The sequence below is a fragment of the Leucoraja erinacea genome, chromosome 3 (genome assembly GCF_028641065.1).
Source record: "Leucoraja erinacea ecotype New England chromosome 3, Leri_hhj_1, whole genome shotgun sequence".
NCBI classification, from domain to species: Eukaryota; Metazoa; Chordata; class Chondrichthyes; order Rajiformes; family Rajidae; genus Leucoraja; species Leucoraja erinaceus.
The window spans coordinates 73921591-73935221 of record NC_073379.1 but is presented as its reverse complement, the minus strand read 5'-3'; the positions used below and the strand labels follow the sequence as shown (position 1 = coordinate 73935221).

At 41.2% G+C, this 13631-nt stretch overlaps 1 protein-coding gene across 5 annotated transcripts in view; it reads right to left on the bottom strand.

The window, feature by feature from the left end:
• The window catches only part of agtpbp1 (ATP/GTP binding carboxypeptidase 1), a 217711-nt gene that overhangs the window by 122691 nt on the left and 81389 nt on the right, over positions 1 to 13631 (bottom strand). For all 5 annotated transcript variants that reach the window (XM_055632933.1, XM_055632934.1, XM_055632935.1 and 2 more), the window contains 2 exons: positions 10650 to 10713; positions 1485 to 1631 (listed from right to left, as the gene is read on the bottom strand). In XM_055632933.1, coding sequence (XP_055488908.1) covers positions 1485 to 1631; positions 10650 to 10713 — 211 coding nt within the window. The remainder of the gene's footprint in view (positions 1 to 1484; positions 1632 to 10649; positions 10714 to 13631) is intronic.

The window sequence follows — 13631 nt, the reverse complement described above, 5'->3', positions numbered from 1 at the left end:
AAAGGAACTGTCCCCCCAATTGGTCCCTTGAACAAGTGTTGTCATTCAATTAGATGACAACTGATTCAACTTGTCCCTGTGCTCCCGTTTTTCCCACCATCTCTTCACCTGCCATCACCCTAAACCCCCCACCCATTCAGTAATTCAGAATAAAGGAGACTAGGAAGCCTTGGGAAAATTAAATTGTTACTGTTTTTATTTTTAAGGAGAGAACAATCTGCGCATGCGTGGTTTGATTTTTTTTTTAAAGCCGACTGACTGCCTACCCTGAGTAATTACTCACGGCACGTGCCTGTCATAGACCCACACCACCCTGGCCATGCTCTCATCTCACTGCTACCATTGGGGGGGGGGGGGGGGGAAGATACACAAACCCATAAACCATGACCATTCAGGAAAAGCTTCTTCCAATCAACCATCAAGCTCCTGAATCCCAATGCACAACTCCAGCCATAATTCAACTTCAGCAATGATCTTAAATAATATTTTGTTTTGGTTGCATACTTACAACTGTTTGCACTTTTACAGTCAGGTTACCTACTATTACTGATAATACATCTTTGTTTGTCGTATTATTGAGTCTGTAAACCTGCAACTAGAAAGAAATTCATTGTCCTGTTCCCGGTGCAGATGGCAATTTAACATGCTTAAATGTTCGAAACTATAGAAGGATATGGATTTTGGGTCAGATAGCTTCAAGGCATGCTTCACAGCCATAAAACAGCCAAAGTAAGATAACCTTAAGACTACTTTAATATGACCTATTTGGTTCTATTTGTGAGATCCTGTTGCATCATGAAACACAAAAAGGTACTCCATGGGCTTATAAGCATGAAGCCAATAAACTTATTAATTATCCTCTTGTTTGCTGCCATACTGCATGAATTAAATCCGAGGAAAGACATTCTGGGGAAAGACAATCTTGCCATAGAGGGAGTACAGAGAAGGATTAGAGAATTTAGAAGATTGAGGATTAGAAGATCTTATAGAAACTTACAAAATTCTTAAGGGGTTGGACAGGCTAGATGCAGGAAGATTGTTCCCGATGTTGGGGAAGTCTAGAACAAAGGGTCACAGTTTAAGGATAAGGGGGGAATCTTTTAGGACCGAGATAAGGAAAACATTTTTCACGCATAGAGAGTGGTGAATCTCTGGAATTCTCTGCCACAGAAGGTAGTTGAGGCCAGTTCATTGGCTATATTTAAGAGGGAGTTAGATGTGGCCCTTGGGGCTAAAGGGATCAGGGCGTATGGAGAGAAGGCAGTTACAGGATATTGAGTTGGATGATCAGCCATGATCATATTGAATGGCGGTGCAGGCTCAAAGGGCCGAATGGCCTACTCCTGCACCTATTTTCTATGTTTCTATGAAAATAGTGTTTTAAAAGATCATGCCCAATACTTAACATGGAAACATGGTGGTCAAATAGATATTTTCTTTGAGCTAATGCATCTTCATGCTTAGTTCAATTAAAAAAAACACACCTTTTGGTCCAATCTTTGCCAGAATGGAATGTAGTTGCACCATAATCTCTTCATTTGGTGGTATATCTTTACTGGCACTAGATAGCAATTGAAGCAGAATCTGACTCCCTCCTTTGGATACCAAGATGCTACCCCTGCGTCCTCCACCTGGAAAGATAAAAATTACTTGTTTAAAAAATATATAATTGACTGTTTTACTTTGCAAATGTAATCCAAGTAAACGTCAGATTTTATGTACAGATGAATATAGCTTTCTGGACATTAGCCTAGATTTCATTTCAAAATCACTTTTCAAAACGTTTCTTTGCTTCTATCAGACATAAAACATGATTTACCTTTCATAAATCCATGTTGAATTTTTCCAATGAATTCACCACTTTCCAAATGTGCTGCTATCTCATCTTTAATAACTGACTCCAGAATTCCACACTACCGATGTTAGACTAACTGGTCTGTAATTCCCCATTTTCTCTCTCCCTCCCTTTGTAAAAAGTGGGGTTACATTAGCTACCCTCCAGTCCTCAGGAACTACTCCAGAATCTAAAGAGTTTTGAAAAATTATCACTAATGCATCCACTATTTCTGCGGCTACTTCCTTAAGTACTCTGGGATGCAACTTATCTGGCCCTGGGGATTTATCGGCCTTTAATCCATTCAATTTACCCAACACCACTTCCTGGCTAACCTGGATTTCACTCAGTTCCTCCATCTCATTTAATCCCCGGTCCCTTGCTATTCCCGGCAGATTATTTATGTCTTCCTTAGTGAAGACAGAACCAAAGTAGTTATTCAATTGGTCTGCCATGTCCTTGTTCCCCATGATCAATTCGCCTGTTTCTGACTGCAAGGGACCTACATTTGTTTTAACTAATCTTTTCCTCTTCACATATCTATAAAAACTTTTGCAGTCAGTTTTTATGTTCTCTGCCAGTTTTCTTTCATAATCTATTTTCCCTTTCCTAATTAAGCCTTTTGTCGTCCTCTGCTGGACTCTGAATTTCTCCCAGTCCTCTGGTAAGCTGCTTTTTCTGGCTAATTTGTACGCTTCATCTTTTATTTTGATACTATCCCTGATTTCCCTTGTTATCCACGGATGCACTACCTTCCCTGATTTATTCTCTTGCCAAACTAGGATGAACAATTGTTGTAGTTCATCCATGCAGTTTTTAAATGCCTTCCATTGCATATCCACCGTCAACCCTTTAAGAATCATTTGCCAGTCTATCTTGGCCAATTCACGCCTCATACCCTCAAAGTCACCTTTCTTTAAGTTCAGGACCCTTGTTTCTGAATTAACAATGTCACTCTCCATCCTAATGAAGAACTCAACCATATTATGGTCACTCTTGCCCAAGGAGCCACGCACAACAAGACTGCTAACTAACCCTTCCTCATTACTCAATACCCAGTCTAGAATAGCCTGCTCTCTCGTTGGTTCTTCTACATGTTGGTTTAGAAAACTATCCCGTATACATTCCAAGAAATCCTCTTCCTCAGCACCCCTGCCAATTTGATTCACCCAATCTATATGTAGATTGAAGTCACCCATTATAATTGTTTTACCTTTGTTGCACGCATTTCAAATTTCCTGTTTGATGCCATTCCCAACTCCACTACCACTGTTAGGTGGCCGGTACACAACTCCCACTAGCGTTTTCTGCCCCTTAGTGTTTCGCAGCTCTACCCATATCGACTCCACATCCTCCAAGCTAATGTCCTTCCTTTCTATTGAGTTAATCTCTTCTCTAACCAGCAACGCTACCCCGCCTCCTTTTCCTTTCTGTCCATCCCTCCTGAATATTGAATACATGTTACATGTTCAGCATTTCAAACGGATTGCCCACTTCTTTCCTCCCCACCTCCAACTTCCCATTGTATGGCACGTTCCCATGTAATCGCAGGAGGTGCAATACTTGTCCTTGCACCCCTTCTTTTTCCACCATCCAGAGATCCAAATAGGATTTCTGGATGAAATAGTGATTCCCCCACACTTCTTTCAACCTAGTGTCCTGCTTTTGGTATTCACCATGTAGTCTCCCCTACAATAAAGGAGCTACTACCTCTCTGACCTTTCTGTCCATGGTTGCCAGCATTGAAACAAGGGGGCCCCATTGCAAACTTTAGAAACAATACCTCATTTTCTGTCTGGTAATGCAATGTGCAGGAATCAATAACGAATTATCCAATGTTAGATCATTTGCTCTTTCTTTCTACTTCTCTCAGAATTAATGGATTTCTTTGTTGGCTCAGTTTATCAATTTTCCTTTTAGGTATAGTCAGCTTGCAGCATCTCCCACAGCCATACCTTACATGAATAAAGTAGTTCAATTTTATCTTAACAGCTCCTTAATTGCCACATTAGGTCACCCAGACTCGGTCTATCAGAGATATTCCCTTTCTTTTACCCATTATCCTCCTCCACCTAAACTAACTTGTTCTCAATCCCATTCTAATTAACCTTAAATGTCAGCTATTTCCTTTTTCACAGATGTTGCCTGATCTGCTGAGTAATCCCACAAAGATTCAGTGATCATTGTGGAGTGAATTTCTCGCAAGCGATAGTGTTGTCAGCCATGTGTTAAAAGTGATACTTGACATCCACGCAGCCTTGATGTCAATGAGGCGGTCGATTAGCCAATGATTTATATAAACATTGTTAATTTTTTTCCAGCAGCTGGAAGGGCCGGTTCCACGTGTCTTCGGTGTTATTAAGAATTAATTTATTCTCTTTTATCTGCCGCTCCTTTCCAATCAAACAAATTGTGTGTGGAAGTTTATTGAAATGCCAAATGCCAAATGTGAATTAACATGCCAGAAGTGGCAGCGCTGCCCTGGCAGCAGCGGCTCGCCTGCAGTCCGTTTGTTTTTACTTTTTTGTGTTGCTTTTTTTTCGCTTTGTCTAGTTAAGTTTTTGATTTTTAAATTGTGTTTATTTGGGGGTGGGGGGTTGAAACGGGGCTTGCTGTCTCTCCCTTCGGGGGAATTCCCCCTTATAATCATATAACCATATAACAATTACAGCACGGAAACAGGCCATCTCGACCCTTCTAGTCCATGCCGAACACGTATTCTCCCCTAGTCCCATACACCTGCGTTCAGACTATAACCCTCCATACCTTTCCCGTCCATATAACTATCCAATTTATTTTTAAATGATAAAAACGAGCCTGCCTCCACCACCTTCACTGGAAGCTCATTCCACACAGCCACCACTCTCTGAGTAAAGAAGTTCCCCCTCATGTTACCCTTAATTCTTAAGTCAGTCATGTCCCGTTGTTTGAATCTTCCCTACTCTCAGTGGGAAAAGCTTATCCACGTCAACTCTGTCTATCCCTCTCATAATTTTAAAGACCTCTATCAAGTCCCCCCTTAACCTTCTGCGCTCCAAAGAATAAAGCCCTAACTTGTTCAACCTTTCACTGTAACTTTCTCTGTAGTTGCTGAAACCCAGGCAACATTCTAGTAAATCTCCTCTGTACTCTCTCTATTTTGTTGACATCCTTCCTATAATTAGGCGACCAAAATTGTACACCATACTCCAAAATTGGCCTCACCAATGCCTTGTACAATTTTAACATTACATCCCAACTTCTATACAATGCTCTGATTTATAAAGGCCAGCACACCCCAAAAGCTTTCTTTACCACCCTATCTACATGAGATTCCACTTTCAGGGAACTGTGCACAGTTATTCCCAGATCCCTCTGTTCACCTGCATTCTTCAATTCCCTACCATTTACCATGTACGTCCTATTTTGATTTGTCCTGCCAAGATGTAGCATCTCACACTTATCAGCATTAAATTCCATCTGCCATCTTTCAGCCCACTCTTCCAACTGGCATAAATCTCTCTGTAGACTTTGAAAATCTACTTTATTATCCACAACCCCACCTACCTTAGTATCATCTGCATACTTACTAATCCAATTTACCCCACCATCATCCAGATCATTGATGTACATGACAAACAACAGTGGACCCAACACAGATCCCTGTGGCACCCATATAACCATATAACAATTACAGCACGGAAACAGGCCATCTCGACCCTTCTAGTCCGTGCCGAACACATATTCTCCCCTAGTCCCATATACCTGCGCTCAGACCATAACCTTCCATTCCCTTCCCATCCGTATAACTATCCAATTTATTTTTAAATGATAAAAACGAACCTGCCTCCACCACCTTCACTGAAAGCTCATTCCACACAGCCACCACTCCCTGAGTAAGAAGTTCCCCCTCGTGTTCCAGGTGTCAATCCAGGCTCTAAGTTCATCCACCTTTCTTACAATGCTCCTAGCATTAAAATATACACATTTAAGAAACGCACCATCTCTTATTCTCTGTTTATTTTCTTTTTCTTCTCTCCCCTACATTTTGGGTCAGAGTGCTACCATTCTCTGCCTCCTGCCTTACACACTGACTGCTAGCTTTCCCAATTCGAGTCCCTCCCCCCAACCATACTAGTTTAAAGTCTCCCCAGTAGCCTTTGCAAATCTCCCCACCAGGATATTGGTCCCCCTCGAGTTCAAGTGCAACCCGTCCTTTCTGTACAGGTCGCACCTTCCCCAAGAGAGGTCCCAATGATCCAGAAACTTGAATCCATACCCACTGCACCAGTCCCTCATCCACGCATTTATTCTCCACCTCGCTCCATTCCTACTCTCACTGTCGCGTGGCACAGGCAGTAATCCTGAGATTGTTATCTTTGCAGTCCTTCTCCTTAACTCTCTACCTAACTCCCTAAATTCTTCTTTCAGGACCTCTTCTCTTTTTTTACCTATGTCGTTGGTACCTATATGCACCACAACCTCAGGCTCCTCTCCCTTCCATTTCAGGATTTCTTGGACACGTTCAGACACTTCCCTGACCCTGGCACCAGGGAGGCAAACTACCATCCGGGTCTCCTGTCTACGTCCACAGAATCGCCTATCCGACCCTCTGACTATAGAGTCTCCTATTACAATTGCCCTCCTCTTCTTTTCCTTATCCTTCTGAGCAACAGGACCGGTCTTTGTGCCAGAGGCCCGGATGCTGACAATAAAGGTAATTCTAATTCTAATTCTACACATATTTATCTTTGCTTTCCATCCCTATCCCACCTTTTTGTTAACTCAAAGCTATGACACTATTAGAATGCCGCTATTAGATGCAACAGCCTTCCAAGATCATTAGTGTAGAATGTTGTTGAGGCAAGTGAGGTAATACACTTTAGAAAGATACATTCTGGTGGGACATGTAGAACAAATGGCATGGACCTCAGGAGTGTTGAAGTACAGGGACACCTTGGGGTGCGAGTCCATTGCTTCCTGAAAGCTGTGACAGAGGTGGATAGGGTAGTAACTAGAAGGAACTTGGCAAGCTTGAGGTATTGAGTACAAGAGTTGCAGCTTTACAATACATTGATTAAGACAGATTTGGAGTATTGTGTACGGTTCAGGTTGCCACACAACAGGAAAGATATGGTAACAATAGAGAGACTGCAGAAGAGATTCATCCGGATGTTGCCTGGTGTGGAGGGCTATATTTATAAGGGAAAATTGGATAGGCTGTGTTTATTCTCTCTGGAACATTGGTAGCTGAGGGGTGACAGAGAGGTTTATAAAATTATGAGGACATCAATAGGATAGTCTTTCTCCCAGAACAGGGGAGTCTAGAAATAGAGGGTACAGGTTAAGAGTGAGAGGGGAGAAATTTAAAGGAGTTCTGAGGCGTATGCTTTTCCACATAGAGAGTGGTGATTATCTGGAATGAGCTACCAGAAACATAGAAAATAGGTGCAGGAGTAGGCCATTCGGCCCTTCGAGCCTGCACCGCCATTCAATAGGATCATAGCTGATCATCCAACTCAGTATCCTGTACCTGCCTTCTCTCCATACCCCCTGATCCCTTTAGCCACAAGGGCCACATCTAACTCCCTCTTAAATATAGCCAATGAACTGGCCTCAACTACCTTCTGTGGCAGAGAATACCAGAGATTCACCACTCTCTGTGTGAAAAATGTTTTCCTCATCTCGGTCCGAAAAGATTTCCCCCTTATCCTTAAACTGTAAACTGTGAAGACGTGGTAGAGGCAGATAGAATTACAAAGGTCAATTGGATAGGAAAGGCATAGAAGGATACAGACCTAATTTAAGCCAATGGGATGAGAATGGTAGACATCATGTTTGGCATCATTGACCCGTTCTGGTGCTCTGAGAAAGTTTGCAACATTTCATGGATGTTGTCACGTTCTATTCATCTTATTTTTGTCAAACTACTCCCTTTTAATAATGTTATGGGGAAACTGGAATTAGACTCATTTTTCCTTGCAGATTCCTGCTGGGAGGATACCCAAGAAGATTTGGATTTATTTCAGAATCAGCAGTGACTTTATGAACTCCTTCACAGTTAAAATAGATGTTTTGCATAGAAATATTTAACTGGTTGGTTTTTATAAACAGTAAATATGGGACTTATTTTACAGATATTGAATTGACTGTTTTCAAACATCAGGTAGCATGGGTCTGCTAATAGGAGATTTAAGGATGCTTCAGAATTTCAGATTATGGAAACTAGAAAAAAAAATGAGAGAAAAGGGAAGAAAATAATCCAAACGCTTGCTCTATATTATCTGGAACATACTGTTTATTTTATGTTTATTCCTACAGAAATTAATGCACAAATAAGCTAGAAAGTCTTAACAATATTTGTAACAAATCTTAAAGAAATTGTAAACTTACATCAAGATAAAGTTTATTTGTTAATACATATTAGAATAACAACTTTACATCAATCAAACATTGGAAGCCATTAATTATATCTTTAAACTGTGTGCATTTAATGAGAAAAAGGCATTTGGGCTTTTGATACAGGAAATTTATCAATAATTTTGCCGCAGTTACTGACTCATTTTCACTCCTGCTCACCATCTATCTGTTCATTATCATCTTGTACAGGGATGGGGAACCTGCGGCCTTCTAGGCCATTAAGTGCGGCCTTTTGAATGAATCCAAATTTAGTAGAACAAATCCTTTTATTTTTATTAATATGTTTTTGTACGTCTTTTATTATTTAAATTTTAATCTTAAAATGAACGTATTTAAAATACCAAAGAGTAAAAGAAGATTCACCGAAATAATCCTCCCCGACTGACGGCCACAATTAAAACATTAGTAAGTCATGAGGGCTATTTTAGCAAAATAATGTACATTTTGAAGCATATCTAATTGAAGTTCCTTGGATCCGGCCTTATTAGATTACTGCTAACTTAATGCGGCATTCCAACATGAAAAGGTTCCCCACACCTGATCTAGTACCTACCACCGCAAGCAACTCAAATCTACCTCTCTCCATGAAACATGAGTTTCCATGTCAAGTCAAGTCACAAGTATTTATATAGCACATTTAAAAAACAACTCTCGTTGGCCAAAGTGCTTTACATTTGTTATAACTTATAACAATAGTATTGAATAGTATAAACAAACAAACTGCATACATATATACATATAGCCCTCGCTCAGTGGACATCAGGAAAGGCTTGGGACTATAGATACGTTTTTGGTCTTGACTTAAAGGAGTCGATGGAGGGGGCAGTTCTGATGGGAAGGGGGTGCTGTTCCACAGTCTAGGAGCTGCAACCGCAAAGGCGCGGTGGCCCCTAAGCTTATGCCTAGACCGCGGGATATTCAGCAGCCCCAAGTCGGCCGATCTCAGGGACCTGGAGGTGGAGTGGTGGGCGAGAAGACTTTTAATGTAGGAGGGGGCAAGCCCATTGAGGGCTTTGTAGACATAGAGGAGGGTCTTGAAATGTATACGGAACCACACAGGGAGCCAGTGGAGAGGATCGGGGTGATGTGGTCCCTTTTTCGGGTGCCCGTCAGGAGTCTCCATTTTGTCAATGATTACAGAATGTTCAATAATACAACTGACATCTTCCAATGTTTGATTGATACAAAATTGCAATTTTAAAATTTTAAAAACCTTAAAACTGTATGATTTTTGGTTACACACAGAGGGCAGTGGGTGCCTGGAATGCACTGCCAGGTAGGTAGTGGCAGATGTGATAGTGGCGTTTAAGAGGCTTTTAGATAGGCATATGGATATGCAGGGAAAAGAGGGGTATGGATCACATGCAGGCAGATGAGATTAGTTTAGCTTGGCCTATGTTAAGCAGAGACATTGGGGGTCAAAGGGTCTGTACTGTGCTTTATGTCCCTTGACTAACAAGTTTAACCATGATGGTATCTTAGTTACATGCACCAATTTACATAAATTAGCAAACTAATTTCATCTGGTGCATTACATAGCTTCACCACAAATCACTTCTACATTTTGTATTCTTTTCCTTTCACTGAGTTTGGAATACTTGTGTGCTTCAACTCACACAGTCGTATGCTGTATCACTTACGTTTTAATCTAGTAGTGCGTTGATTTCTTCAGTGTGATTTCTCAAAGTGTAAACTCATGCATTGACAATAGACCCACCCCTGCTCTCTGTGTATATCAATATTGCCCCCTGGTTTGCCAAGATGCACCCTGGCAGAGCAATTGATCATTGGTGTGCTGAAGCAGTTGTTTCAGAGGCAATAATGTCAGCTGGTGGTCTGAAAATATTAGCTTGCGTCCTTTTCAGGACAGACGATGACAGCGTTGTCAACATTTGAAACACGGAAGATGGATATGAAAAAAGAAGAGTGGTGTTTCAATAGTTTGGTCTGCCGTTTTCAGCTATTTTACGTATTTTTAAGCAAACTAAGTAGTATTGCAGAATTAAAAAGCAACTTTTGCATTAAGTTACCAATTTTTGAAGCCATTAAAAAATAATATATTGTTGCAATGTGAAAATCCATAGCTAGATCACATGTGTAAAGATGAATTCCCTTGCTTTTTACTGATCAAACAAATAAAGTAATTAGCCGCATCTAAAGCTAACATATTGGACAATGTCTTAAGTAACCAACCAATTGTATTTTCTTCTGATATTCAGAACCAGGATGGGGAAATAATGCATTCCATGTAGATAATGCAGTGTCCACTATGATATGGAATTATTGTAAGGTAATAATTTTCTCATTGAGCTCTCTTTCTCACTTTCAAACCCCAGCTAGAAATGCAACCATGCAATAGTATACAAGGAGAATTCAAAGTTCAGAAATGTATATATATATTTTTGTACAAACTCACCCACTGAAACCAATTCATTAAGTATGTTGAGAATATTCAATGTCATTTGTTGGTCACGAGAGTTCTGAAAAACAAATTATTTTTTCTTCACCATCAGTCAAAAGCATCTGACTGTGTATGAGCAGATTCTGTCTTTTAGTGATCTTAAATATGCTATGAAAGACCAATGAAGACATAATTTTATTCCACTATAATATTGCCATGGGAGATCACCATTGAAAAAAAGTTAACTTTTTTATAATTTGATTCATAGAGAATTGTTTTAATTTAAAATATTTGATGAGAACAAGTTAAACCTTCAATATAGTATAAATATTCCAAGGCGTACACACAAACATTATCAAATGCAATTGGATATTAATCCCCACAAGAACATCTTAAAGAGAACAGATATCTAAAGTGATAGGTTTTCAGCAACAGTAATAATAATGGGTGAGAGTAATGAGATAGAGAGACCCATGATAATGTATGATGTGTATTTGATGGCTCTGGGCCTGTACCTGCTGGAGTTTAGAAGGGTGATCTCGTTGAAACTTAAGGCCCTGTCCCACTTACTTGTCCTTGGCACGCAAATTACGCGACCTCGTCGTCGCGTTGAGGCGCACTAGCATCGTGCGGCTGTGCGGAGCCGGTCCCACTGAGAAGCGTGGAGGGGTATGGAGTTGTGCGCGATATCGCAGCCAAAGTGGGACAGGCCCAAGGCAACGACTTGCCTTCAACAGCAGCAAAAGCAGGCAAATGATCATCGAACTTGGCCTGGGGCTCACGGCCGTTGCGGTCCGGATCCGCCCCCACTTCTACTCCCAGAGCAGGGCCAAGAAAATTGAAGATAGAAACAAAATGCAGGAGTAAGTCAGCGGGACCGGCAGCATCTCTGGAGAGAAGGAATGGATGACATTTCGGGTCAAGACCCTTCTTTCGGACTGAAGAAGAGTCTTGACCCGAAACATCACCCACTGCTTCTCTCCAGAGATGCTGTCGGTCCCGCTGACTTACTCCTGCATGACTTACTCCTGCATTTTGCGTCCATCTTCAAATGACGTCACTCACTCCAGATGGCTGTGCGGACGCATCAAGTCATGCCTCAACGCGACCACGAGGTCGCGTAATTAGCGAGCCAAGGACACGTAAGTGGGACAGGGGCTTTACTGAATAATGAAAGACCTGGATAGAGTGGATGTGGAGAAGATGTGTTCACCAGTGGAAGTGTCTAAGACCAGAGGGCACTGAATACATCCTCAGAATAAGAGGATGTACCTTTAGAATGGAGATGAGGAGGAATTTATTTAGCCAGAGGGTAGTGAATCTGTGGAATTCATTGCCGCAGACTGCTATGGAGACCAAGTCTTTGGGTATTTTTAAAGCGGAGCTTGACAGATACTTTATTAATAAGGGTGTCAAAGGAGATGGGGAGAAGGCAGGAGAAGGGGGTTGAGAGGAGATGATAAATTAGCCATAATTGAATGGCAGATTAGACTCAATGGACCGATTGACCTAATTCTGCTCCAATGATTTATGAACTAAGGGGAGAAATTCCAAAGCTTAGGGCTTTACCAGCAGAAATTACGACCATTGGTGATAAAGTAATTAAATCTGGAGATTAGATGCCTGTATTGAAGGACTGCTAAGGAATACATCTTGATGGCTATTGGGATGGAAGGTTGAGAGGGATTCAGAACAAGAACAAGTGCAAATAAATAATCTTATAGCAATTATGTTGACACACCAAGCTAAGTCACCCTTGACAACAACACATCTTTGAGAGGCAGTAGTCATATCTTTAAATTGTACTAGCATCATTAAGCTTTCCATAATTTCCTTAACATTACAGCAGCATTTCTAACGTAAAATATAGTAACATCCCACTTTGTGCTGCCCCACAGAAAAGGGACATGTTATAGTACTGGAATCCAAAGAATAACAATTAGATACCTCCTGTGCTTAAAAAGGAACATTTTAGCTGTGCCAGTAACATGACAAGGATATGGACCTCTCATTGGTGGTCCAACAGCAATGAAGCAATGGTCACATCACTGCAGAGTTTGGTGTGGGCAAACTATTGTGGCAGTGTGCAATTGCTGCCTGTGTGAGGACTGTTGTTAGATGGGTGGGGCGAGAGTAGAGACTGCTCCAACCTGATTTGTGGAGCTCAGGGCTGCAGCTTGGGTAGAATAACTTGTGGGGCTCTGATGGGGTCTGACAGCAGCAACTCGTCCATGTGTTAACAGATTGTCTGGATCCTGCAATCACTTTCATCATCTCCTATTGGATGCATTCAAAGTTGGTGGCTCCCTTTCCTTTTGTTTGGTTTAGTTTTGAGATACAGCGTGGCCAATCATTAATCACCCACTCACACCAGTTCTGTATTATCACACTTTCACACTCACTCCCTACACGTTAAGGGCAATTTACAGAGGCTATTTAAACAACTAACTAGCACATCTTTTGGTATTTGGGAGAAAACTGAAGCATCCGAGGGAAACCTACAGTGAGAACGTGCAAACTCCTCATGGACAGCACCCGAGGTCAGAATTGAACCTGGATAACTGGTGCTGAGAGGCAGCAGTTCTACCAGGTGCGCCACCGTGTTGCCCTGGTTGCACAGCGCCCTCCAGCCCGTAGATTTCTCTATGGTAAGATCAACTTCTCAAGGTAAGTCAAGTAGGAGCAACCCACCAGAGAGAAATCTCTGGAGTGATATTGTAAATTGCAATGTTGCTTCATTTAAGATATTCTGATTTTAAGATCAATTATTATATTGAAAGAAAAACAATGCATGATACCAGAGACAAGTCTCAATCAGAAACCTGTGGATTAAAACCGCACTTCAGAATTTGAGTGCATAACTGCATTGCCATATTGGCACAAAAACAATCTATTTAATTAAAAAAGATAAGAGATTTAATGAAATAGTAAACAGTCGAGATCTTTTGGATGGATTTTATTCCATTGCAAGAACTGTAGCAGGTTCATCTTGTGGCC